This window comes from Plasmodium inui (genome assembly GCF_000524495.1).
Source record: "Plasmodium inui San Antonio 1 unplaced genomic scaffold supercont1.44, whole genome shotgun sequence".
Classification (NCBI taxonomy): domain Eukaryota; phylum Apicomplexa; class Aconoidasida; order Haemosporida; family Plasmodiidae; genus Plasmodium; species Plasmodium inui.
Window position 1 is genome coordinate 40,071 of NW_008481878.1, and position 27,983 is coordinate 68,053.

Genomic DNA, 27,983 nt, shown 5'->3' on the forward strand with positions numbered 1-27,983 from the left:
ATGCGTCGCATCATGGGACTCACTGGCAGCGGCCGAGGGAAGGAAAAATGAGGGTCATAAATATTTCAGGAAAGGGCCAACCATTTATGCGCATATATATATACCTGTGCATTGACGTCTGCCCCTATTATCCCACGTGCCAACAATCGGCATGGAATATACTGCCCATTCGTAATGAGGTATTTAAAACATGCACGAATAAGCAGCCCAAGCGTGCCTCTGCACAAGTCTCATTTTGAAGCAGAGAGTCCACGTAAAAAAAAAAAAAAAAAAAAAAGTTTCGGCGTGCGGACAGTAGCACCTTTTTTAAGTCATAAAAACATTTGTTTTCATATTTTTAGGTTTCACTTTTTTAGGTCTCCCAATTTTGCCTTTCACTCCATTCCGTTCTGCTCCTATGAATGTGTTCTCCCTGCGCTATGCTCTCCTTCTTTTCCATGTTTTTTTTTTTTTTTTTTTAAATTAATGACTTCCAAACTTATGAAGTATGTGTATGCTGCTTTTTAATTAGGGCATTCTCTCATGTGTGCCATTTTTAAGACAAACGGGGGTGCGTTTGAAGATTAACGCAGATTTTAGACTTTTCCTTGGAGCAGCGGAAGGCACAAGTGTGAGGGAGCTCTCAAGGGGGGAACTTCCTTTTGCCGCAGTTTTCGGCTTTGGTTTTCCCCATCTCGCGAAGCACACTTTTTTCCGTGCACCAAGGTTTACACTTTTGGGAAGTTGGAAACACCTTTTGGAGGTTAGCCCTCCGTAGGGCATTCCTCGTGGAGTAATTTTCTCGGCGAAAGTGGAACGACGACTCGGTTAAAAACAGGCATGCGTGTATAAGTATTCCTTTTCCCCCTCGTGGGTACGTATGCAAAAAATGTGCATATAAAAATATGTCTAGAGGAAGAAAATAAAACGGGGGGGTGGTTTTCTTTACACCTATTGAAGCGTTGTTTCATTCTCTCTGTACTTTTTTTTGAAGACGCTTGGCTCTTTCTGGTTTTCCTTGGCGCTTGCACTCACGTAATTTATGAGTTCTTTAACTGTGTGTAGGCCCAAATTGGAGTTGACCTCAGTCTCCACTGGTCTGTCCCTTATAACATGAGAGCTTTCATTCGGGTCATCATCACAATCCGCAGCAGGCTGCTCCTCACCCCCTCCGTTGATGAAGCTTAAGATATGCTCATAAGGCTCCAGCTGACCAATCTCCTCCACGTAATTCTCAAAGGTTTTCATCTTCTCTATCGGAATGGAATAGTCGTTGTCGTAACTATACAGAGTGTTAAAAATGGATGACTTAATATTGTGGTTATTTTCATTGAACCTTCTCATGTGTTCATATTCAGTGTAGAAATTGTTAATGTGCTGTTTGAAGGATGAGAAGGGGTTGTTTCCTTGGGGCGGGTATTCCTCTTTTTTTATGGGACTGGTTTGATTTCTCTGCAGTTCGAGGCCGATTTGTCTGTTCGGATTCATTTGCTCGGTTGGATCCCCTACTGTGCAGATTTCCCCATTTTGTGTGTCCCCTTCTCTGCCGTGGTCCTTCTCGGAGGAGTCCTTCAGCTCTTCCGGATCCACACCCGAGTCGCGCTCTTTGATCATGTCATATTCCGGTTCGTCATCTCCATAATAGAGGTCATCTTCATCACCACCACCATCGCCGTCATCATCGCCACCATCATCGTTCAGTGCAACCACCTCTTCGTCGATCCTCTCTAACACCGCACAATCAGCGATGTCGTCGTAGCTTCCACTAAAGTAACTCGATATATTAAAGTCGATGTTATTTTCTATCACTTGGTCCAGTTCGGCATTATCCTGTTGCCGATTTTCGACCTCACTCTTTTCAAAAAGGTCGTTATTTCTTAGTTCTTCTTTAACTGCGTGGCTCAGCGGATTAACATCGATCACGCTGCGTCGATGCCGTTCATCCGCTTCCTCGCCTTGCATACATTCCGCAGCTTCTAAATGTTCACTAGTTATGTATGCATCATTACCATTTGGGTGGTACTCACTTGGGTGGTACTCATTTGGGGGGTACTCATTTGGGTCGTACTCATTTGGGTCGTACTCACTTTGGTCATCTTCTTCCCCTTTACATGTCTCCTCATTTGCCAGGCATTTTATTTCTTCTTTTTGGTGAACAAAATGGATGCTCCCACCTGGCTCTACTTCGCCATCTTCGCCTTCTTCTCGCTCTTCGCTCATTTCCTCGCATTGTTCTGTTCCTCCCGATTTGGAATGGGTGCTCTCTTTGTCGTCTTCACGGTGGGTCACCTTTTTTCCCCCACCTGAGTGGTCATCCTCGGCTGCGTCGTCCCAGTCCATTACGCCATGCTTATAACGTACATCTTGCGGATAATGCCCATCAGCTTCTCTTCCCCCTCCGGCGTGCCAGTCTGTTTGCCTGAGTTGTCCAAGCGAAGTGGGAACATTTTCTTGGATCGCCTCGTCATACTCGGAATTGTCTTCTCTTTTGAGTCGGTTACGTAGCTCTTCTGTGGGGGCGTTCCCTTTTCCTAGTGAACTCAGCTCCAAAATTTCGTGTTTCTTACATGTGGCACTTTTTTCTATTCCTTCTTCCCCACGATCCCTTCCTTCCCTTCTGGACACATTGCTACACTGTTCACTGCCAGATTGTTCCCTGCCACATTGTTCAGTGCCAAATTCGTACTGTTCATCCAAGAACTGGGGAGAATGCGTGCCCTCTTGAATCAGCCCCGTAATGGACTTCGAGAATTCATCACCTTTGTTGCTTAAGTTGTGTGGACGTTCTCCTTGGTCCAGTATGATGCTTTGATAAATTTCGTTAATGTTAAGATCGCATAGATTGTCTATGTCGAAATGGTTGTCGTCTTGGCCATGCTCCGTTTTCTCCTGATGGTTGTCCGAGGCCCCGTAAGCACGTCCAGTTTTTTTTTCCACAGCTTCGTTTCCGTTTGAGTGTGCGTTTTTGTTTTCCCTTATCTTTTCGCCCAGCCCTTCGCTTACGTTCCTGTCTGAAAGCGTCATCCGAGCGTGTTCCTTGAAAAAAAAAAAAAAAGAGAGAAAAAAAAAAATTACACAAAATGGTGAGGCGCTAGATAGAGAAAACGAACAGGTCACAAGTACGACATTTCTTTCTTATCTTCTTAAAATACCCCCTCCGTCAACACTCTTACTTGCAACTTAAGAACGCGCCTTTCCTTGTCGTCAATTTCTTCCTTCTTCAGTAGCAAATTCTTAAACACTTTATAAATACACTGGTAATATTCCTGTTCGTACAAAAATATATCTGCAAAGTAGCTGTTGTATAGTTCCTTCGTTTTTTCGAGATGTTCTATTTCCATTTTTTCCTTCTCTTTTGCCAGTTCGCTGTACAGGTGCTCTTTTTCTTTCTATAAAAAAGGGGCAGGGGGGCATAACCGAGGGAAAGAGAAAGCATACAATATACAAAATGGCATCACATATGCAGGTAGTTGCACAGCTTTTCTTCACTAGGAAGTTTTCTTCGATTTATCGATTGCACTTCCCCTTGGAAGATAAATCGTGTGCAATTTCCTTCCATACATTGAGAAAATATCTGTCCATGTAGAACTCTTTACTCTTTTTCTCGAGCGACGCCTTGATATCCTGCGGGTGGGTAGATGTGGACGTGAGCCACGTTCTTGGCTGCTCATCTTTTTGAGTATAATTTGTTACTTTGGTTATAAGCTTTTCCTCGGGGACTGCAGTCATCTGCACTTTCTTTCTCTCCCCCTCATTCCTTACCCTCTTAAGCTGCTTCACCTTTTGCAGCTTCTTTTTATATTTTTCTATCATGTAGGAGCATCTTATCTGAAGGGTGTTGTCCGAACCGAACTCCAAAGACATTTTCTCCCCTCTTAATCGTGCACAGTTGGATAATTTGGACAAATCCTATTCTTCTGGGTTCCTCCCCGGTGTCCCCCAGTTTGCATGGCCCCTTGGGGATGACTAACAGGTGTCCTTTCAACTCTGTGTGGGGATAATTGTATTGCTAGTTTGCGCTGAACTGGAAGGGGAACTGGTGAGGCACCCACATAAATGCACGCGTCAGCATATAAGACGTTTTTTTTATCAGTACATGGATCATGTGCAGGGGCAATGGTGTCCTTCCTGAGCATGGACAAACGCACATATGTGAAGAGGTTCATCAGAAGGGTGAATTTCGTTACGTAGCGCTTAAGCGTTTCGCTGCCTCACCGTTACGCTGCTTCGACATTACGCTGTTTCGACATTACGCTGTTTCGACATTACGCTGTTTCGACATTACGCTGTTTCGACATTACGCTGTTTCGACGTTACGCTGTTTCATCGCTTTGGTGCTTCCCCCTGGGAGGCCCTTAAGGGCCCACTTCGATTCATAGCACGCGCAAAGAGTAGACGCACATAGGGCGTAGGGACAGTCTCCCTGACCCCTTTGAATACTTCCATGCAGAAAGCGCCCAAAGCCCTTAAGTGGCAACTCTTACTGCACTCAGCACAATGTTTAAAAGACGCAATTTTGCGAAGCGTAATTTTTTCGCTTCGTAAAATCAAGTTCGAGTTGAACCAATTGGGTGTTTAAAAATGGCAGTTGAGTTGAGAAAAAAAAAAAAGAAAAAATAGACACTTTTTGTAAAGGGATACAAAAAGGGATAACATTTGACGAATATTTAACTGTTCAGTTTTTCTTTTCTCCATCCACCTAGATGTACACTAAGAGGGGAAGTAAACTTAAAAAATTTTTATTTTTTATTTTTCCATTTTCTTGTATGCTGATTTGAAAAAATTGCGAACCCGAGGGAGGGAGGGGCTAATACCTCTTGGGCTCCTTCTCCAGGAAGTTGCTGATGAGGTTATCCGAGAAGGCATCATTCGTTATGGTAATACCGTTAAGTTCGTAGAGTTCTTTAAAAAAATTGTACCTACTCATCTTCAGCTCGTAGCTCTTGTTTTCAAGGCTGCTTCTGAGAGTCCTAAGGAGCCAGTGTTCTTGTATGATAAGATCTACAATGCTGTAGGGGACCATGGCCCGCAGCACTTGATACGTATTTATCTGAACCTCTTCGTCTTCGATTTCTTTTAGTATGGTGATAAGCTTTTGGAAGAGCACATCGTGAATGAGTTGTTTGTTCCATTCAGCACCCATGCATTCAGCTGGTAAAATTTTTATCCATATGTTTATTGCGTGCTTTAAAACATTCGTGTGCGAGTGTGTATTTATGTTATTAATTATGATAAGGTGTGCATTTGGGTTCAGACTTACAAGAGCTTCACTAGACTCCTTCAGTGAGAAGAAGTAGCCAAAGGACTTTATGCCAACAATTAACTTTTCCATGTTGGAACTACTACCGTGGGTGGAATCTTTCGTCAGATAGTGAATGATCGTCTTTATGAGAATATTGTCATGTGCGGTGATTATAAAATGAAGAAGAGCTGAATTTATTTTGGCGTAACAAATGAGTGAGTTGAGAATACTCAAGGGAAGAACATCGTCGTTGGAATTGTGCAGATCGTTCAAGACGGTGTGCAGAAAATAGCAATTTTGCACCGTGCTATCACTGTAATATTCGTTTTGCACAAATTTGGAGAAAATTTCCAGCACATTTATTTTCAGCAGTAAATCGTCCTTCTGGTATATCATATATAAATATTTGTATACATTAATTTTTATCATTTTGCAAATTTGACTTAACTTTACATTATGCTTTTTCATTTCTTCCTCTACTACATTTTTACTTACAAAGGATATGTCATCATAGGTGCATTTCTCTTCTTCGTACTCGCTATCGTAGGTGAAGTTTTCCAAATTGACATCAACATCATCATCTGTGTCGGTCGTAGCGGGCGGTACATCATCACCCGTGTGCGTCTCTTCGTTTTCCCCCTGATCAGACGTACCTCCATCTTGTTCAGCATCCTCCTGTGTCATATTTTTTTTCTTCTTCTTCGTTCGAAAAATGTCGCAAATTTGTTGGCTGTTTATATTTGCACACTCTGAAATGAGATCAAGCAATCTCAACCGTTGCACATTGTCCGAATGTTCCAAAGACTTTTTAAGTTTTTCTAAAAAACAGAAATCGAAAATTTCACTCACGTGTTTATTTTCTTTCACTAAAAATTGTATCATTTCGTTTGAGCGATTGAATGAAGAGAGAGATTTACTGAAGATGCAGATTTTAATCATTTTTAAGTGGATATCTTGCAAACATTCTCCATCTTCCATGATATATTTTTTTAAATTTTTCAAAGTGAATATTTGTATGTATATATTTTGCTTATACAATGCTCTTAACAACAGACTGGTGATCTTCTTGTTGGAAAAAATAATTTTCCTTCCCAAACTTAAGCTGAAAATATTCCTAATAATGTACGCAATGATGATTAGCGTAATTTCATATATCTGGGATTTTTCACATTGCATGTCCAAGATTTTATATTCATCATTATTTATTTTTTCTATTACTAAATTTTTCACTACGTCATTTATTATTTCCATTTCGCTTGACTTGTTCATATCATTTGGAACATAAAATGCTTTTAAAAAATTATCCAAATATTGGAATGTTTGTTCGATTTTTTCTTCATACAATTCTTCAGTTATAGTTGGATCGAAGTAATTGATCATATCCTCGTCCGAATCTTCTTTCCTTACTTTATATTTCTTGTCCTCATGGCTGGGTGGTGACTCCTCCAGTTCGTCTTCACTCTTCAGGTATTCACTCCCCATTTCTTCATTGTCAAATTTGTCATCCCCCGTCAGCAAATGGGAATAGTAGTTATATGAGTACAGCAGGTCTTCTACGTTTATTTCATTCTGCAGTGAATGCAGCAGCTCGTTGGTGAATGTCTTTTTGTAGTAGCCCTTGATGACGTTCACCTCTAAGATGCCCTTCTGTTCCCCCTTCATTTTGTGTCTCGGTGGGGAAAGGGGGCAGATCACACCGGCGATGGTGATGTGTGACGGGTCTTCGCCCTTTGACAGTTTATAGTCGTATATCCGCTTCACCGGTTACCCGAACGAAGAGGGGCTCTATCAAAAAAGTATATGCCGCGCTTCCCCGGTTACACTGTTTCGGGGCGGAAGTGTTTGCCTCACTTTTGCTCAATCGGGAATAGTTGAAGGGGCGGGCGAACAGAATGGTGCGCCGATCTGATGAAAGCGTGCCAGAAGTTTGCCAAGATGCACAATTATACTCCTACGCCACACGGGTGTGTGAGCAATAAAATAATGATGAAACCTGGGAGGGGGCGAACTGGTGGGGCAGTTTTCTTAGAGGTGGATTATCGTTTCATTCTTTGTTTATTTGTATGTTACATATTTATTAGAAGATATTTTAAAAAAAAAAAAAAAAAAGAAGGGGGTCAAGCATACTCATTCGAGAGTGTATACATCGAAGAACACCTGGTAAAATAATCGTATATATTATTGTAATTTTGGTGTTCTTCCCTTTTTCCGATTCGACAAAAAAAAAAAAAAAATGGATGGCCATTACAGGCGCTAACCTGTATGCAAATACGTTGATGTGTACGTTCACGCTTGGCCCCCCTGAGCACGTGATCCGCATGCTCACATTGATCTTTCGGTGGTGTAGGGGGCGAAAATTCGAAAAGTTAAAAAATAAGAAATGCGGGTGAAAAATGAGAAATAACAAATGTGGGTTAAAAATGAGAAATAACAAATGCCGGTGAAAAATGAGAAATAATAAAATGCAGGTGAAAAATGAGAAATAAGAAATGTAGGTGAAAAATTGAAAATAAAGACTATTTTTTCTTTCATCTTTTCACAAATTGCAATCTTTTTTGCGAACTGAAAGTGCAGTTCCAAGCAGAACAATGAGACCCTCCTAATTTTTCCGAAATTGTAGCAATTTTTAAAATACTTTGACCACACATTTTTACATACACAGTCATAATACACGCTAAACCGGAAAGGGGGTGCAGTGGGTGTGACTGAAGGCACAGTCTGGCATCACTGCCTGGGGGTATATGCCTTTGTTTACGTCGGTACCGTTTGCGCATAAGAATAATTTGGCATCCTCTCCACTTCCACGCTAAGCCCCATTCAGCTTAAGAGTAACATCACAATGTGGTGGTCATCCTTCTGATGGCGAAATTTGCTTGCCATGCGAAGGGTTAAAAATATTCCGCCGGGCCTTTTTTAACGTGTTCCAGGAGGAAAACCAACATGAGCGAGCTGAGCAGGTGCAACTTTGGCAAGTTCGTAGCCACTTTGTGTTTCGCGCATTTGCACATTTATAAGTTCACCGTTCATCATTCGCAGCTTGCCTCTTTGTTCCCCCTTTGCATCAAAGGGAAACGCCTGACCAGCGTGTAAAATGGGAGGAAGTAACGGTGGAGAAGCGATTTTCCCCTAGCATGGGGCTTCCAAACTTTTATATGACTCGCTCCCATACCATGCCTTCTTCATAAACAACGAAGGTCCGTTAAGAAGTACCATCATTACACACCTACATCATATTCGTGGTTGTCTTGGTGTTAAAAGATGTGCCTTCTAGGAAGGCTTTATGTGGCCTGCTGAATTTTTAAAAAGTTTAACAAAATGGAGAGAGAACAAAGAAAAAAAAAAAAAAACAAGCAAACTCTTAAAACGTGCCTCTGCAAAAATTCCTCTACTCAAATATGCATTTATAAGCGATAACCCATGTGCGACCAAACTGCGAACAGTTATACTTTGAAGTTTAATTTCATTCGATGTGTCAAGTGTGAAGCAAAGTGGAAGAAAAAAAAAAAAATGTGTTACTCTTGCAGCACAATGTAACAATTAACATGAAGAGGCCAATTATCCATCCCGCATTAGCTAATCATTTGATGCTTCTCCAATTTTGCATCTTTTTCTGCGTTATTTTAATTTTCGTTATCCTTGCAGTTTGTCCCTTTTGCCAATTAAATTTACCACTTGTTAGAAGAAGGCAAAAGGGGGAAACTCCGCAAATTTGCGTAGACGTACAGGAGCGTTCTGTGTATAGATCTCAGCAAGGAAAAAAAAATATATATTCAAGTCCTATAAACATGTGTACAAGCATTTGTATACAATTCTGCATAGGCACCAAAGGCGTCATTAGATACCTGTATGTATACGCACGTGTACCTACTATGCTTTGCTATTGCTAATTTTTCGAGTCGCACGAAAAAACAACTGTAACGGTATAATTTGACAAAGCCAGCAGAAAGAAAAAAAAAATATATACGTATATATTATAAATATGTATATAGAGAGAGCGCGCTTTGAACTCCCCCAAACTGATTTTTAAAATATTCACCTTATGGATATTATAAAAACGGTGGAGTTTCGTTTTACATATTTTTTTTTCCACCAACCGGAGGCAATTTTGTTTTCTTGGAGTTGTTAAAGTGAGTCAGTGCGTCGACCAGTCACTCACTCGAGTCAACCCTTAACGGCAAAAAAAAAAAAAAGAAAGAAAGAGATGTTCGTTCGCTGCTTGCCCTTTTTTGTGGATCAAAAGGATTCGCCTTAATCGCATGACACGCGGCGCGCGTTGTACAAAAAAAAACCATGACACAATTTATAACTTAAATTTCGTAACATAATTTTGGTAACATAATTTTTCGCAACGTAATTTTCGTAGTTTAAAACGAGGAATTATATATATATCCCCTCACAACATACACGTTTGTGCCACATCCGTGTACGTACCATGGATCCATTCGTTCATGCATACGTATGAAGGAGCCATATGCATGTGGACGAAGAAATGCTCATGCAGATATTGAACTGGTTTTTTCAGTGTCGAATTATTATTTTGAAATTTTAAAACTGTAGAGGTATGCAAAAAAAAAAAAAAAAAAAAACTGCCCATACAAAAATTAGAAAAAGATGACCATACAAAAAGTAAAAAAAAAATGCCCATACCAAAGAGTAAAAAAAAGCGCATTAACAATTTATACATGTAAAAATATACAAAGTAAATGCCTACGTAAACGTATAATTTTGCTATTAAATAAATGTATGCTTTTCCATGTACATATTGTAAGAAATATGTATAAAGTCATGTGCGAACAAAATAACGAAAATTCAAAATTGAATCCCCTTCTAGCTGAAGTAAAAATACGAACATATATTAAAAAAAAAATATATATTTTTTTTTTTTTTTGAACAGGAAAGTTTAACTTAAGTTCAAGTCAAATAAAACGAAATTTAAATATATCAAAAAGTCGAGGGCAGAAAAAAGGTACACGTTGGAGTTATCATTATTCCTTAACTGTATCTTTATTCTCGAACCCTAACGCGTAGTAAACGTTTTTGCGTTGCCTTGGGCATGTACAATATACCCCCTACGTAACATACGTATGCATGTACATCGTGATATGTCGCTACTGGCTGACATGTATGTTATCCACTCAACTGCATACCATGCGTAATTGATCACACGAAGCGGCTTCGTTGCGTCGTTATTTTTTCCTAAAATAACAGCCTAAATATATAGTAACGCCCCCCCTACACACAAGCACAGAGGTATCACCTCTGCGTATACCCTCCACGCGGTGTAAGAAGCCGTCACGATTGCATAAGTATTTGTGTTACACGTGTACATATGTACATACGGATCGTTTATTTTTTCAAAAACTAACTTGTGTACGTCTTAATTGGAAAAGGGGTTCACCCAGATATTTCATCTACATAGTTTTGCATCCCCCCGACCGCGCCAGCTTAGAGCGTATTTTCTGTCCGAGACGAGAGAGGGCCCCTTTTTGTTGCACAACAGTGAATGCTTTGTGTGCACCGGAGGTTTAACGCTACGACGTGACACGAAAGAAATCAATCGCAGCGAACGAAGCGAACGCACCGAACTCAGCAATCGCGACAAACACACCAGCGGCATGATTAAACCTCACGACAACACGAACGTACACCCTTGTAAAGAAAAGTCAATGAAGACTTCGAACTGTGAAAGTAAATTGGGTTATACAAAATACATTAATTATGCGAATGATAATAACATAAAACAAGAGAAGCATAAGAATCCCTTTAGGCACTCCACAGATGACACATTTACAGCAGCCTCCTCTACAGTGTACTGGTAAAATCCACCAAGGCAGAAGCATACATGCGCAGAGTAACGAACACACTACACCCTTCTCTACAAAGTGCACAACACTTATAGAAATTTATAAACACGTCCCTTGTGCAGCCATTTTCAGAATGTTATATGTTGGAATTTTATCTTGCTCATATTCTTAGTAACGCATTTTAAAGTTTTCCTTTTTCTGTGCCCTGGAAGTATTTCAATTTTCGGTCACTTGTCATGCACCCTTGTAAGTAGAAACCGGCATGAACATTGTAAGTACTTTTCTCTTCACCCTTCCCCCTCTTTCCTGCTTGAACCAATATCTTAAGTATGCATCTCAAGAAAATAAAACCACAATTGAGCATCACTCTTGTTGACAGTAGAAGCGTATCTATGTGCAGCAGTTAATGATGAGACTTTGTATGGGTATAAAGGGAGACGTGGAGTTAGAGGCCTAGTGAGCGGTGTGCACGTCGTATTGTGTAAGATATATACGCCCCATCATCATCTGTGTTTTCTTCAGCTGGCCTTTTTTTTGTGCCGAGGTGTCCACAGAACATGTGTAGTTTTACTCCCGTTTGAAGACTCCATTTTTCACATCGTTTGTGCCCAGAAGTAAGATGTATGAATTTTTTTCATCGAATAGTTCGAAGCAAATATTTTATAAGGAGGTACACAGAGCGAGTACTTATGAGTAGTGATGAATGAACAGTGATTCGAAGGCAGGCGCCATCAGGCTAGGCAACACACGAGACCCGTCTCAGGAGCGGAGCCATTTTAATGGTTTAGCGTTTTAGCGGTTTTAACGGCCCGAATAGAATGGGTCAATCGTTTGGCCGTCTTAGGAAAAAGTGTCCACATAGGGAGAGTAGCAGCAAAGTAGCTCCGTCTAAAATACTGTAACAACGACAGATTCATCTCAACACACAATGATATAGGAAGAAAATACCATTTCGTTTGAACAGCACTAAGGAACCCCCTTTAGCAGTCCTACACAGGCACCTTCTGTACGTAAAAGTTCGTGCACACATAGGTACACATGCACACGGGAAATCAGAGCGGAAAATCCCAATGGGAACATTTTTTTATATGCGAAATGTTGTGATACTTTATGTTCCTTATGCACCACGCGGGTAGAGCATAACCCACATTTGCAATTAGCATACTGAGTCATCGGCGTGCGTCTAAGTGTCGCCTCTGTTTATTTCCACCATGGAGAGACAAATGCCCATTTATGAAGTTCGCAGTTCACCATTTTAGCTCCTTCACTCAGTGTACATACAGAGCACAACATTCTTATTATGTACCTTTGTGTTACGCATAGCTGCGGGTTCCGTATATTCCTGTATAGTTCCCCTTTCTTTTCATTGTCACCATTTTGTCCCCCCGCAAGCTGGAGTTAATTTATCAGAGTTGTATGTATCTTTGTGTGATGTTTAGCCGTTACGCGCATGTACATAAGCACGCACAGCACCGCAGAGCTTGTTTAGTGACATACATCTTATCTGTTCTCTTCCCAAGGAGGACAAAGTGTCGTGAGAAAAGCCGCGTTAGTTATTTACGTGTATGCGTATAAGTTCGTGCCCTGGTGAGGAGTGCCCATGACCCGTGAGCACCTTCCGGAAGATACACCATTGAGCTGAAATGAATATACGTGCATATGTACATTTATATTTATATCTGTATGTTTGTGCTTGTTCACCCCTTTTCTTCCTACTCCCCCCTTCCTTGTTGTATGCATTAGTTTTTACACAAGGGATATTCCTTGCGTGTGGAGAGCCTGTGAATATTATTTAGCTGCGCTGCGCTGTGACGGAGGCTTTCTTGTGTAAGTGCACAGAGAAGTTTATTTGCACATAATTGCGCACGAAGTTGCCTTTTGTACAAGTACGTTCCGTGAGGGGGTCGAATCAGATTGATACCCAATCGGGAGCGCTTTAAAAAAAGGAAAAAAAAAGGGGACAATTTAAGCGGGGCCAAGGAGACGTTGCCAAACAGATCAGTCGCTAAACATATCACTTGCCGAAGACATCACTCTGCATACACCCTATTGCAGTCTGAACGTGTAGAGACGAGGAGAAGTTAGCTGGACTCATTTAAGCGGACCACCTCTGAGCGAAAATGTCGTACATTAACATCCCGCGGGATCGAAACGATCCAAATTACCGCTATAAGATGCCCAAGCTGATATCCAAAATTGAGGGAAGAGGAAATGGCATCAGGACGAATATCGCAAACATGGGAGAAATCGCGAGGTCGCTGAAGAGACCGCCGATGTACCCCACGAAATTTTTCGGATGTGAATTAGGAACCATGGTAAAATTTGAAGAGAATGAAGAAAAAGCAATTGTAAATGGTGCACACAAGGAAAACGATTTAGTGAATATTTTGGACAAGTTCATCGAAATGTATGTTCTCTGCCCCCACTGTCTATTACCCGAAACGGACATCGTCGTTAAAAAAGGCTTCCTAATCTGTAAGTGTAACGCATGTGGAAATATTGGCGAGCTAAATAATTCTCACAAGATTGCCACCTACATGATTAAAAACCCCCCCCAGATAAGCACGCTTGGAAGTAAAAAGAAAAAAACGAAAGATAGTAAAAAGGTGGAGAAAAATGGCAAAGGAAAGAGTGACAAAGGAGGATTAGCAGAAAAGGGGGACAAAAATGAAGAAACGAAAAATGGAATGCTACATTCCGGAGGAGATTACGATAGTACAGAGGGACTAGACACAGATAAAAGTAATAATCCAACGAATAATGGAAACATTAAAAAGGAAAAAAAATCGAAGAAAAAAGATAAAAAGAAAAACAAAACGGAAGAAAATTTTGTATTAGAAAAAGAATCTCTCCATTTTGACAGTGTAGAAATTAAAGAAGTTATCGAAAGGATGAGAACCCTATTTGTTACTTTCCCAAATATAAGTGACAATGATTTTTGTGAGGAACTTCGTGTGCTGCAGGTATCTCAGAGCTTTGACTCCAAGTGCAGAATTTATATTTGCCTCTCTGCATTGTTTGACAATCAGATAACCAAAGAGTTATTACAAAAATATATTAAGTATATAAAGAAGGTCAACGACACGTCGGTTTCCGTTACGGACATTTTTCTCGCCCTGGAGTATTATGTGAACAAGGTGGCTCTGAACGCACTTATTATTTACCCTTATATTCTACAAGTTCTCTACAACAATGACGTCTTAGAAAGTAAGGATATTATTAAACGGTATGATGTTAGCAGCTCTGCGACGGCTTCGTTTGAAAGGACTAGCAGCTCCGAGAGCCTTGACGAGAAAAATAAATACTACCTGGAGTGTTACAATAAATGCAAATGTATGGCGAAACATTTCGTTCGTTGGTTGAAGGAAAACGACTCTGATGAAGATGAGTCCGAGGAGGAAGATAGCCAAGTTAGTAACCCCGTGAATAATTTGACCAGCTACAAAGTCAAGTCTTTGCGAAATAATGATGACAACAGTAGGGAAATTCAGAACGGGACTAGTGTGGACAACGCAGTTGCGGACGATAACGATAAGGCGTTTGAAGACTCCAAGAGTGAAAAGTATGAGGAAGAAATATTTTTGGATGCCAAAGATGGCATCAACTACACGGGCGACGAAGAGGAAATCGACATTGATGCCATTTGAACGGCACGTCTAGGAGAGGCGTTTTTTGGCCATTTTGAAGAGGCGCATCTTGACCATTTTAAAAAGGTGCATTTTACCCTTATTTCGTGGTGGTGCTTTTTTTTTTTTTTTTTTTTTTTAACACATTAGTCAAGCGACGGCACGCGCCCCACACCTTTATTTGATGCACGCACGACGCTGTACCCTGTGCTGCCTGTATAATCGTATAATCATACAATCGTATAATCGCATAATTGCATTGCTCCACGATGCGCCAGCTGGCACTCTTTTCGTGCGTGGGTGCTTCCAAATGTATTGTAGCCGCGTGTCCCACTTAGCAGTTTTTCCCTTTTTTCCAGTCCGTGCCTAAGGGATCAGCGCCCGCCCGCGCGTCCCATCCCCTGCAGTCTTGTCACCCTGTTATGTCATCGCCAAGCGAGGCCAGCGATGCTCCACTTTTTTAATTGTATAAACATATTGCGAACTCATTTTTCCAAAACGTTATATTCTTTCCCGCCACTGAAATAGTTCAGCGACCATCAAAATGTGCCTCCAATGGGTATTTCCCCAGGCAGGAGAGGAAAAAAAAAACAAGAGCGCCACGGATGGGTTCATCCATGGGAAGCCTTTTTCTGTGTTCACCCCTGGAATGCCACTTTGCGCGTTCCATTTTGCATGTCGCGCAAGACAAACATTAAACATTTTCTCTTTCAAATTTGTAAGGCGTTGCCTATCATTCAGTCTACGGATACTTCACTCGACGGTGCCAGGATGATGAGTTAAGAATGGCATCTAGGCTAGATGTAAATCCACCTGTGCGTCGCTATGTGGACATATGTATGATCCCTCTTTGGAGCGTGGAAGAAACTTTGGCTAACACGGCAGTTTTTCCCGTCGGACTGTTCACACTGTGAGGCGCGTTTGGGGTAAAATGGAGTATCGCAACACTCCCTCCGCGGATGATCTGTGCCAGTATATGAAAGTGCTTATATGTATATGTGGAGACCTGATTATAAATGAACAGAAGCGGCTATACTTTTCATCACCTACGCCAAGAGCACTGGGATAATTACTCACCCAACGTCCTTCACACGAGTCCAAATATTTTTTTCCCTCATTTGGAAAGCTCATAGTGGGGTTATTTTTATTTATTTATTTTTTTTTCTTCTAAGGCGGCAAAAAAATGTTGCAGAGAAAAATGGGTGCTCGGTTTAGAAAGAGAGAGAAAAAAAGAAAAAATCGTCCCAGGTTTATTCCTCCTGGAAAAGAGGTAAACCATTTGGGGCGAAAATTGGAGGCGACAAAAGGGCGCAACCCAGAATGAACCAACGGGGGAGGACCACCGAAAGGAGCAGCGACTGGCAATAATTTCATACGGACGTAACACCAAGGCATGTGTTCTTCTCCCTATGCATTTGTGTTACCTTCACATCGTCGCGAAAGGATCTCAATATATCAACATCAAACCCGGTGGTTCCCCCACTAGCGGAAACCGCAAAAGAAGAATTGTATCATATGTGCGAACACAGGGGTAATTACAGCGTAGGCAGAAAAATAGAGCCAATTTATTTTATTGCACAGATGGAATGAAGTAGGAAAAAAAAAAAAAAACAACAAAAAATGGAAAAGTTGTGACAGATGAAAGTTCATTCCTAAACCTGCTCCACAAGCCATACCACCACGCATACGTGTAAATTATGTACCTATTATGTGCCCTGGTATGCACGTGGGTTATGCACGCTGGGATGCATGTTAGAATGATCCTCTTTTTTTCTGACCCCCTTATCCATTTTGTTAATAACAAAATAGGGATAAAACAGTTATCAGTTATGACCTGCTGGTCGTAGGAGCCAACGTACCAGTTTTATCCCAGCCCGGATCGTTTGCAGAGCTTCTCATTTCGGCTAGTTCAAACGCAGTAGGGGAGAAAAACATGTGACCAGAGCGAGCGATGCAAAGCTGAGAAGATTCTCAAGCCATTTCTTTTAAAAAAAGATAAGTAAAATATTCTACTTCTTATAAATTATGCAAAATGATTGAGTAAACCAAACCGCCGCAATCCTACGTGTACGCAAACAGAAGTTAGCGAATTTTAGTGAATGCTACGGGGGGCACAGTTAAGTAGCCGTAGGGGGTGTATACCTGTGTCTCTATTACGCAGGCGTCGGCGCACCAAGTCAGTTTACATCTATTTCTGCGGCTGTGTTGGAGGGACATCACATGAGGAGGCGCCGTAGTGGTAGCTGCTCTAGAGAAATTTCCAAACTGAGGCCCGCGGACCACCACCATGAAGGGGGTCATACGAATTAAGGCGAAAAGAGAGAAGGGAAAAGCGGAGGAGAACAATGAAGACAACGTCGAGGTGGACGATACGATAGAGGGAAATCCTGCAGATGCCAAAGGGGAGGGTCAACCAGGACACAGGGTGAAGGAGAGCAGGGAACGAAAGGAAATCCATGAGGTTAAGGGAGTCAGGGAAGTTATGGAAATCAAGAGAATAAAGGGTACCAAACAGGACCCGCTTATCCTTGGGCAAAAGGACCAAGGGGGGAGCGACGAAAATTTTAAAATAAAGATCGGCGAATCGGATGATGAGATAAGCAGCATCGCCCATGTAGGCGACTTAAATGAGTATAAAAATGTGAGTGAAGGGAGCCTTAGGGGGAGCGCCTCTCTGGGGAAGAATGTAAAAAAACAGGATAACATCGGGGAGGGCTACGGCTTGGGCTTGGCGCTAGGCATCCACCACGCCGAAGCGGTTAACCAGGTCGAAGCTGTTAAGCATCCGTTCGGCCAATTTAGGGAGAATAAACCAAACGGTAGGGTGCATGAGGGGGTAAAGAGCGAAGCAGTGGATGGTGGCCCCATCTGTTCTGACGCCCCTATCCGTTTTGATGGCCCTAAGTCTCTCCCGAAGAGAAGCAAAAACACAGAAAAGGACAACTTCTCCGAACTTGTCGTAAAAAGTAGGGAACATAACAAAAAGATATATGAAGAATCGAAGGATATAAAAAATTTGACCGAAAAATGGAAGCTGCTGCCAGCATACTTAAAGGTGAAGGGGTTGGTTAAGCAGCACATCGAGTCATACAACTATTTCATAAAGCAAGAAATAAAAACAATAATGAATGCAACCACAAATAAGATTTTAAAATCGGATATAGACGAGCATTTCTATGTCGAGTTTTTAGATATATTTGTAGGGAGACCGTCAGTTGAAGAAAATATGATAGAAACCAATTTGACTCCACAGATATGTCGGCAAAGAGACCTAACCTATTCGGCTCCCATCTATGTAGATGTGGAATATGTAAAAGGTAGCAACATAATTAGAAAGAACAATGTGGAGATTGGGAGACTGCCCGTGATGCTGAGAAGTGACATATGTATTCTAAATAACAAGACTGAAGAGGAGCTGATGAAATTGGGTGAGTGTCCATATGACCCTGGGGGGTATTTCATCGTTAAAGGAACCGAAAGGGTTCTTCTAATGCAGGAGCAGCTGTCAAAAAATAGAATCATAGTCGAGATGGACATAAAACATAATATCTGCGCAACGATCACCTCTACGACAGCGGAATCGAAAAGTAGATGTGTCATCGTTTATAAGAATAATAAGCTGTACCTAAAGCATAACTCTTTCATTGAGGACATCGGGGTGTGTATTATCCTTAGAGCCATGGGGTACGAGAGTGACCAGGAAATATTTCAAATGATAGGATCGCACCGAAATTACCACAACGGAATTTTGCTCTCCCTGTACGAGTTGTACAGCGAAAATATAAAGACAAATTTAGATGCACTGCTCTACATAGGGAAAAAAATTAGGCCCAGGCTTCTAGCCAAGGGGTTCTTCAGTTCCATGAAGGAGAAGCAAGTAAAAAATGAAAAGGACATCATCGAAGAAGGATTGGATTTTCTAAGCAGAGTTCTTCTATCTCACATACAGCAGAAGAATAAATATGATTTTAGAAACAAAGCGAGATGCATCTGTCTCATGATCAGACGGGTTCTAGATAGCGCAAATAATAAGAACGAATTAGATGATAAAGACTATTATGGTAACAAAAGGTTGGAGCTAGCTGGGCAGCTAATATCTCTGCTGTTCGAAGATCTATACAAACGATTTTATTTCACCTTAAAGAAGCAGATAGATCAGACGCTGAGCAAATATATGCAAAGTAATTACACGTCCAAGTCCAAGTACAGTGGGAATATAAATGAAACTTACCCGGATGTGTTTCGAAGCCTACCAAAGGATATCATTACAAGGGGGATGCAGGCGGCCATTTCGACGGGAAATTGGAACATTAAAAGGTTTAAGATGGAGAAAAGTGGAGTGTCACAGGTATTGTCCCGTTTATCCTTCATTGCATGCATCGGAATGATGACCAGATTGAATTCCCAGTTCGAAAAGGGTAGAAAGGTTAGTGGGCCAAGAGCATTGCAACCATCCCAGTGGGGAGTCCTATGCCCATGTGACACTCCAGAAGGGGAATCGTGTGGACTGGTAAAAAATTTAGCACTCATGACACATGTCACGAATGACAATGAAAATAATGAACACCTAATCGAAATATTATACACCCTGGGGGTAGAAGACAGTGACAGCTTAACAGGAGAGGAATTGTACAAAGAGGGGATCTTTTTCGTCATTTTTAATGGGATACTTCTAGGCGTGCATAAGAAGCCACGCATATTTATGAGGAGAATTAGGTGCTTAAGAAGATATGGCAAAATTGGCCAATTCGTTTCTATATATGATAATTTTTTGCACAAAGCTATTTACATTTCTACCGATGGTGGGAGGTTGTGCAGACCATTGATAATTGTAGAAAATGGGAAGTCCAAATTATGCCAGGAGCATATTGTATCACTAGAAAATGGGACCATTAACTTTTTTGATTTACTTAAAAGTTCCGTCATCGAGTGGATAGACGTGAATGAACAGAACAATCTGCTTATCGCGCTAAAGGAGTCAGACATTTCTATTAATACAACTCATTTGGAGATAGACCCTCTGACAATATTGGGGGTGGTAGCTGGGCTGATTCCCTATCCAAACCATAATCAGAGCCCGAGGAACACATACCAATGTGCAATGGGGAAGCAAGCCATTGGAGCCATTGGATATAATCAGTTCGTCCGTTGCGACACTTTGCTGTATTTGCTCGTGTACCCCCAGAAACCGCTAGTAAAATCCAAGACCATCGAATTTATTAACTTTGAAAAGTTGCCCGCTGGACAGAATGCCATCGTGGCCGTTATGAGTTTCTGTGGGTACGACATTGAGGACGCGATCGTCATGAACAAATCCTCCATCGATCGGGGATTCGGACGGTGTATGTCTCTGAGGAAGCATGCCGTGGAGTTGAAGAACTACTTTAACGGGTCCAACGACCTGGTCCTGCCCTCTCCCCTGGCCATCAGCAAGCTGCAGCAGCGGCAGGAGAAGCAGCGACAAGAGAGGCAGCGCCTGGAGAAACAGCCACAGGAGAAGCAACGCCAAGAGAAGGAACACCAGCTTGCCGCACCGGGACAACACGTAAAGCAAGAAAGAGACCACGTAGAAAACGGCGCAGGCACCAACGTGGATGAGCCGAAAAGGTTCCAGAATAAAGAAATTAAAAAATATCACGCGCTCGATGTGGACGGAGTAGTCTCCATTGGCTATCTGCTAAAAGAAGGACAAGTCTACATAAATAAATACTCACCAAGAAATGTCAAAGATCACGTGAAGGATATCAGTAAAATCGATTTAAATGATTTAAAGTTGAATGAAGTTAAATATAAAAGTGTGTACCCATCTTACATTGACAAAATTATTTTTACAGAGAACGCAGAAGGGTTAAAAATCTACAAAATTATTATGCGTCAAACGAGACTGCCCGAATTGGGGGATAAATTTAGCTCAAGGCATGGTCAGAAGGGAGTCGTCGGCTTGCTAGTTAATCAGGAAGATATGCCATTTACTGAATCGGGTATATGTCCAGATCTGATTATGAACCCACATGGATTTCCATCGCGTATGACGGTGGGGAAGCTCCTCGAACTTGTTGCCTCCAAGTCAGCAGTGCTAGATGGAGAATTAAAATACGGATCCATTTTTAGTGGCACCCCCTTTGAGGAAATTGCGTCCATTTTGTTTAAATATGGTTTCAACTGCTCCAGTAAAGAATTGCTGTACTCAGGATTGACAGGGGAACCGTTAGAAACGTATATCTTTATGGGACCCATTTATTATCAAAAGTTAAAGCACATGGTACAGGATAAAATCCACGCTAGGGCTAGAGGACCAAGACAGTTGCTAACTAGACAGCCAACTGAAGGGAGGTCCAAAGAAGGAGGATTACGGTTAGGTGAAATGGAAAGAGATTGCTTAATAGCCTATGGTGTTAGTAATTTGTTACTTGAGCGATTAATGTTAAGTAGTGATGTGTGTGATGTGTACATCTGTGAAGATTGTGGTATGATGGGTTACGACACATACTGCACCTTCTGTCAGAAATGCGACAAAAATGCTCTTGTTAAGATGCCCTATGCGTGCAAATTGCTCTTCCAGGAGCTGCAGACAATGAATGTCTTCCCCAAAATTGTGGTGAAGGAGACGTAGTTTGGGCTTCCCCCCCTTCCCCCCGGCGTGGGCACAGCAGTGCAGTGCTGTTTAGCTAACCTTTTTTTTTTTTTTGTACTTCACTCTGTCGTCTGTTTCGCGGCGTTGTATATTCGCCAGCCGCGCGACCAGAACGAGGAAGGTGAATACGAAACTTCTTTTGCCAATGGAAGAGACCCCATATAGGTGGACCCTCCAGAAGTGGATCCACGGTTCAAGCGTATGGCCAAATGGATATGCGCTCAGTTTGCATTTGTCTCATTTTAAACCCATTTATAACTTCTCTTGTTCCCATCTACAATGATGGAATTTTTTCTTTTTCCTCCCCCTATCTCAATTCGTTTCGAAGACTTAATCACTCCTGCTCGTCAAAGTGTACATACGTTTTTACCGTACACTGTGGGTGCTTTCCCATTTTCTAAAAAAAATAAATTTCCCGCGTGTCCCAATTTTGCCGCCTACCGTTTGTTGTTTTTTCCTTTATCTTTTTTTTTCACGCCCACAATTTAGTAACACCGAAATTGTTAAAATTTAAAAAAAAAAAAAAGGAAGCCTCACGTGTCTCTTTGCACAAGTGGTTGTTCCCTACAATAGTACATGCCATAAATGTATTGCAAAAGGGGGTAAGTTGTCAGGAAAATCCCCCTCCCCCCGATGCTATTTTGCAACCGTAATGAAATCATTGCGAGTTGTTCCTTCCGCATTACCCGTGTTTGTCTCATTAATTCTGTTTCGAGGACGTGATTTCGGGTTAGGCCTCGATATGATCGTAACCGATTTTAAAGGGTGCACTATTCTTTGTGCGTAATTGAGGAGAGTTGACAAATTTCCCCTCCCTTTGGTTTTCTTTAGTTCGATTCATGGGGCCAAGGGGCCACACATCTCCGTACGCACGTGTGCGTGTCCCTATGTCTCGATGTATCTCTGTTTGTGTACGTACTCATCACGGAAGAGCTAATATTTAGGAAGCAATTTACAAAGAAGGAACTGTTTGTGGCTAAAAAATTCATCCTTCATTGAAAGTTATCGCCACAGCAAATACATATAGAAGTGACAGGGCAATCAAACTGGCTAACTTGTTGTGCATTTTTTCGGTTTAAGTTTTGCATCTGCGCATGGTCTTCTCTCGGTTTGGGGGGCAGCAGCGAAAGAGTCGCATTGGTATGAACGCTTTGCAGGTTATGAGGCTAGGAAATTAGCAGCTCAACCGTGTTGCAGTTTTACCACTCCGCTGCGTTAACAGTCTTTCTCTTCATCAATCTGCCGCTTTTCCACTGTGCCGCTTCACAGCTTTACCACTCTAGGAGTACAAGCTGGGCGGGACCACGTCCTCGTCGACGTCGATGCCCAAGTGGAAGATGACGCCCCTGGAGTCCTTATCCGTTAAGGTGGCAACGCACTTAATGATTTCCACGCAGAGCCTTTTCCTCTTGAGCCACATGGCGTGCAAGTAGCCATGCTTGTTTTTAATCAGGTCAATTTCGTCCGAAGTTAGCTTGCATGCTTTGTTTGCCTTCTCGTACATTTTTATTTCTTCCTCCACTAGCTGGAACTCTTTTTTGTATTTATCTACATTTTCCACAAGTTCTAAATCTTGAATTAACTTTTTTTTTATTTTTACAAAATGGTTAAGATCATTTTTGGCCACTTCAGTCTGCTCTCTTATCAATTCAATGTCCTTTTTTAATTTCCCCATTTCTTGCATATTTAGGCTTTTAAATTCCCTTTGATTGACCAGATATACTTTGGCTTTCCCATACTCCTTACACTGCAGTTTTTTTTCTGTACTTAATTCGTCCATCAGTTTTTGGACGACGTTTTTGCTGATGGTGCCGTGTAGGTTGTCGTACACATTAATGACTGAGTAGGGTCTATTCGTTTGCTTCATATATTTGTAAATTTTTTCTTTTGTTTCCTCTTCGCTGAGGGTAATTTTGGCTCCTTTTGGTTTATTTTCCGCTTCGCTTTTGCTGGCAGTTTTTTTTTGGTTTTTTTCGATCAAGGTGGTTGTCTCGGGGGGGCCCTTACGTTCGTCACTGATCGTGTCGGGCTGTAAAGTGGTTCCATCGTCGTCCTTCCTTTCGCGCTGCTTGGTCGTTTCGTCTTGTTCATTCGTTTTGTTTTGCCCGCTTGCTGCACCTTTTTTGGTCGTTCCGCTTTTCCCGCCCCCTTCGCCTTTCTTGCTCGTTTCGCTTTGATCGTCCGCTTCGCCTTTTTTGCTTATTTTCCTCTTTTTATTTGCATTTATTTTCACTTCCTTGGCATTTTCCGAGTCCACGTGGGGGTCATCACACTTTTTACCTGCTCCACTTTTGGCTTCGCTCTCCAAAATTTCGTGATCTGGTGAGATGATTGCGGCTTTTCTTTCTCCGCTACTTTGCACTAAGTTCCTACCTACGATTGGTTGTTCGTTAATGGGGGGCGCTCCTTCGTATGAAATCTCCCCTTTTATCTTTTTCTTTTCTTCCTGGTGTATCTCTTTTTTCAACCCCTTTTTGCTGTCTTCCCCTGGGTTGACGTTCTGTTCACCGCTCCGTTCATCCTTTTTGGGGGTTCTCCCACTGCTCGGTTTATTCCTCTTTTTGTTATTACTGCTTTGTTTTTCGCTCCCCCTATTCATATCACCCGCGGTAGTGGGAGCGGTAGTGGCACGGTTTTTGATGATCGCCTTTCCTTTTTGAGCCTTCTTCCTATTGCTTCCCTTTTTTTGGTATTCCACTTTTTTCCCTGAGGGGGGCACCTCCATAGGTGCGCACACGGAGGATGGGCTGGCGCTTATCATTTTAGCCCCTTCAAAATTATCATCTGCAGTTTGATGACCATTGCGAGGTTTGTTTTGGTGTTCCTGCTGAGCTATCTCTTCATGGGTTCCTTCTCTGGATTCCCCTTTCTGCTCGTCTCTACTGCCCCCATTTTGGAGGGCAATTTTTGGGGAGTCCGGATTCGCATCCTTAGAAATACCTCCGCCCTTTGCCGTTTCGACTTTCTTTTTATTTCCCCCCTTACTTTTGTTGTTTTTCATTTTGGCATACACAGTAATGTACACACAATAGAATGGACAACAAAGACGAGGGGACAAAAATATATCCCTCCAAGTGTTTTCATCGTGGTGACGTCCAGACGAGTGCACGCTGGGGAAGTTTCTCTCTCAGTGTTGTTGAGAAAGGGTTGATACATGCAAATGTGTATATTTGTTTTTATGTAATGGCTTACTCTTCCCATGTGGGGAAAAAAAAGAAAAAGAAAAAAAAAAGTGTTGTATGTACACTCGGGTTTCCCCTTTCAAATGTTTAGTTGGAGGAACGAAAAAAGAAAAACATAACATAACAACATAAAAACGTAACAACGTAACGACGTAACAACGTGACAACGTTGCTTCGCTTCCACTGGGATGATAACAAAGAAGGGAAACCTATCTTGGAGAAGAGGTGTCCCCTTATTGTCCACCTAAAGGAAGAAAGCAAAACGAATGGCCAACCGCGTAGACCTCCTTCTACTGAAGGGCGTACTTCCTAAACTTGTAATCGACGAAGCTTCCATGGTACAGTGCCAGTTGGTGGAGCGGCTTATTTAGCTGATGCAAAAGGAATAGTACAACACAGGCACTGATTCCTTTGTTGCATGTCGATATGACCGTCTTCTGCTTATTTAGAAGATCATACTGGTCACAAATGTTCTTTATTTCGGACTCATTTTTAAAGGTAAAAAATTTATATTTCTCATCATGACTGCTAATAAAATGATGATAAGGTATGTTAACTGAAAAGGGAATGAAATTGTCCACTTTTTCCTTCTCATTAATGGGCAACAGCGCGCTAAAGGAGCTGTTTGGCCTCGTATCCACAAGAACAAAGTGTTCCATGTCATCATTTTGTTTCTTCCTTCCGGTGACGAAATTGTGTATATCATCATAATGGTATATACTTTTTTTCCAATTTTCACTTGTTTGTTTTTTGTTTTTTTCTACATGTTCTTTTATCATTTTGTTCACTTGCACAATTTTGCCACTTTGGGGAACATGCCCACCCCCCTCTGCGTAGGCACCTGTTTCCATGACGTCTCTTTCCTCATTGAGCCATTTATTCAAGCCGCCATTTAAAATTTGCACATTTTGGAATCCATGCAATTTGAACATGAACCAAATTCTGGGGGCATAAAATATTTCCTCCTTTTCGTAAAGAATTACAGGAACGTTTTCTAGTGTATTTATTTTTATGTCTACTGGACTTTCCACGAGTAGCTTTCTTAGGTAGGAGAAAAACTCTTCTTGAGTTGGGAAGAAAAAAGAAAAATTGGGATTTTCATTGGAGGTAATTATCGAATTGAAGGAGATGGTTCCTTGTATTCTTTCTACCTGACCGTGGTCATCAAAGGAGTTTTTATCTTTTTCCCCCTGCCTGATATTGTACCAGCTTGTGTCAAACAGCAAATGCTCCATTTTGTTCTTTATAAGGTTGTGGAGCTCGTTCGTCTCGATAAGATGTTTACACGTGTGCGTTCTCATTGTGCTGAATTGTCTGAGCTTCCTTTTTAACGTTGGTATGTATGTCGTTTGGGGGAAATTTATAACAAGGGGTTTCCTTAACTCGGCCAGTTTCGCGAAATTGCAACTGTTCATCGTGTGTAACTGTGTGAGTCGATGCTGTTTTTGTGGCGGCACGGGGATAGGGTGTATTTTTTTTTTTTTTTTTTTTCTTGGCAGCACTGCGTGCGAGTGGGTAAATTTATTATGAGTGGGATGAAAAGTTCGAAGCAAGGCGTCGTTGTGCATGCACATCTATACGTTGTGGCACATATGTAGAAGTATTTTAGCGTACATTTCGGCCTTCTCCCAATGGGGTGTTTTTTTTTTTTTTTTTTTTTCTTTCTTGTTCGCTCGAACACGTATGTGGTCTTTCGTTTAGAAAAGGCGACCCCCTCTGCGGCGACAAACACACCGACGTTTTTGTGCTAGAAGAATTGCTTACTCAAAAGGTCAGGCACCATTTTGTGTTTTCTCTTTTTATAACTCTTAATTTGAAGAGGTGAAATAATGTGAGCACACGCTTGTCGTTATAGGGTTTTCATTTTTTCCACATTACTCTTAGCATGTAAAAAGTCCGATACTGTTGGGGCGCAGGAGGAATTAAGTTGCTCCAGAGGGGGGATTTCATATCAACGGTAGTTGGCGCTTCCTCCATACAACAAACCACTTAAGTGGCATTTTCCTTTCCCCCACTTGAATTTTATTTTTTCGCAGGAATTGGCCTTGCTCAGTTTTGTAATAGGTGGGAATTTGGTCCGACTGTCCGTGAGGGCGCGCTCTTTCCCATAGCACTGCGTTGTCTTCGTTCCTTCGTTGCTTCGTATTTTTTTTTTCTTTTTTTGTGTACCTCATTATGTCCTTTTTTTTTTTTTTCCTGATAGTAGTTACCTCAAAGAGGGGAAAAAAAAACTACGAGAAAAGGGTTCTTGACACGTTACGTTAAAATCGTGTTGCTCATACTTTTTACTGCGTAGTGAGAACCACGACGGAAAGGTGGCATGCTACACTACAACTGGGAGGAGTCTATTCACTCCTTGGAAACAATAAGCATTAGCATTGTTTGGATATGTCTGTGCCCTTTTAAATGTTTAATGCCAACTGAACATGTTCGCTCCTCCATTGTGTGGGCCAAATTTTTTCTTTTTTTTCCCCTGGTTCATGCAAAAAAAGCATCATTCGGATGTACAAATGGGAGAATGCGCAAGGATCGTGTACGCTGAAAATGAATATAAAAAAGAATTAATTTCTCCAAAGTTATATATATATTTTTTTTTATCAGCTGGTAAGTCTATTTTAACGTGAAACCTTTCCTGTTTTTTCCTTTAAGTTACATTTCTGTTAAGTGTGAAAAAGGGAAAGTTGCCGAACCAGAGTCCGTTCAGCAACAGTTCGCTGTAAACTTTGTCCGTGTGCAGAGGCGGGCAAGAAGGGGGCGATGCATACGCGGTGACGTGCGCGTGAGGGTGAATACTCTTACCAGTATGCATAGGTGGATGGGTGGCCCTTCGCGCAAAGACAACTTGTGCGGTTTTGCCACATCGGCACCTCAGCACTTCACTTTTTGGCAACGCCTTTTTTCGATTCTTCAGTTGTTCCCCAACCGCGTTCGCAAAGAGGGCAGCGCTTAAGAAGGTTTTAATTTTCGTCTCATTCGTCCCATGCGCCATATGGCACAGTTATCATTTCATAGTTAACATTTCTTGGTTAAAATGCGCGCCCTGCCATTTTGACGCTTTCTTCTTTTTATGCGAGTGTAAATGCAGACAGCCGTTAAACGGCGGTTAAACAACGCTTTATTTGGACAACTCAACTTTTGAGGTAAAAAAAAAAAAAAAAAAAAAAAAAAAAAAAACGCAATGGTGTGAAATGAAGGGAAAGACAGCCGAGCGGCAAAAAAAATATTCTTTCCCAATTTTGCAAACACACGGCAACAATTCAGCAGGTGGCTGCCAAAACGGACAATCGAAGACATACTTTTTCTTCCATTTTAACAACTCCCCTTCAGTTACGAACACACTTGCTTCAGATTATTTTTTGAAGGAGTATAACCGTTTGAGTGTCCCTCTGGGTAACACATTTCTGCGTGTGTTGAGAGTGAAGGCCAAATGTGCGCAGTTGTGAACAAAGTGTGGGGGGAAAACACTGCCTGAAATTTTCTTCTAAATGTGATTGAGTAAACGAGGGAAGCGCCGGG

The 27,983-nt window shown here is 41.6% G+C and overlaps 6 protein-coding genes across 6 annotated transcripts; 2 read left to right on the forward strand and 4 right to left on the reverse strand.

Moving 5' to 3' along the window:
• Positions 1-930: 930 nt before the first annotated feature.
• On the reverse strand, positions 931-3,843 carry C922_05197 (hypothetical protein; the record flags this gene model as incomplete). Its single annotated transcript, XM_008820769.1, has 4 exons — positions 931-3,015; positions 3,153-3,368; positions 3,541-3,603; positions 3,742-3,843. The coding sequence occupies 4 exons, from the start codon at positions 3,841-3,843 to the stop codon at positions 931-933; spliced, it is 2,466 nt and encodes an 821-aa protein (XP_008818991.1).
• A 943-nt stretch (positions 3,844-4,786) lies between these two features.
• C922_05198 (hypothetical protein) lies at positions 4,787-6,883 on the reverse strand (the record flags this gene model as incomplete). Its single annotated transcript, XM_008820770.1, has 1 exon — positions 4,787-6,883. The coding sequence occupies one exon, from the start codon at positions 6,881-6,883 to the stop codon at positions 4,787-4,789; it is 2,097 nt and encodes a 698-aa protein (XP_008818992.1).
• Positions 6,884-13,145: 6,262 nt separating this feature from the next.
• Positions 13,146-14,672, forward strand: C922_05199 (translation initiation factor 5; the record flags this gene model as incomplete). Its single annotated transcript, XM_008820771.1, has 1 exon — positions 13,146-14,672. The coding sequence occupies one exon, from the start codon at positions 13,146-13,148 to the stop codon at positions 14,670-14,672; it is 1,527 nt and encodes a 508-aa protein (XP_008818993.1).
• Positions 14,673-16,938: 2,266 nt separating this feature from the next.
• C922_05200 (DNA-directed RNA polymerase III subunit RPC2) lies at positions 16,939-21,264 on the forward strand (the record flags this gene model as incomplete). Its single annotated transcript, XM_008820772.1, has 1 exon — positions 16,939-21,264. One exon carries the CDS (start codon positions 16,939-16,941, stop codon positions 21,262-21,264), a length of 4,326 nt encoding a protein of 1,441 aa, XP_008818994.1.
• Positions 21,265-22,564: 1,300 nt separating this feature from the next.
• Positions 22,565-24,286, reverse strand: C922_05201 (hypothetical protein; the record flags this gene model as incomplete). The annotated part of the gene is made up of 1 exon (XM_008820773.1): positions 22,565-24,286. One exon carries the CDS (start codon positions 24,284-24,286, stop codon positions 22,565-22,567), a length of 1,722 nt encoding a protein of 573 aa, XP_008818995.1.
• Positions 24,287-24,757: 471 nt separating this feature from the next.
• C922_05202 (hypothetical protein) lies at positions 24,758-25,882 on the reverse strand (the record flags this gene model as incomplete). Its single annotated transcript, XM_008820774.1, has 1 exon — positions 24,758-25,882. The coding sequence occupies one exon, from the start codon at positions 25,880-25,882 to the stop codon at positions 24,758-24,760; it is 1,125 nt and encodes a 374-aa protein (XP_008818996.1).
• Between the last annotated feature and the right edge of the window lie 2,101 nt (positions 25,883-27,983).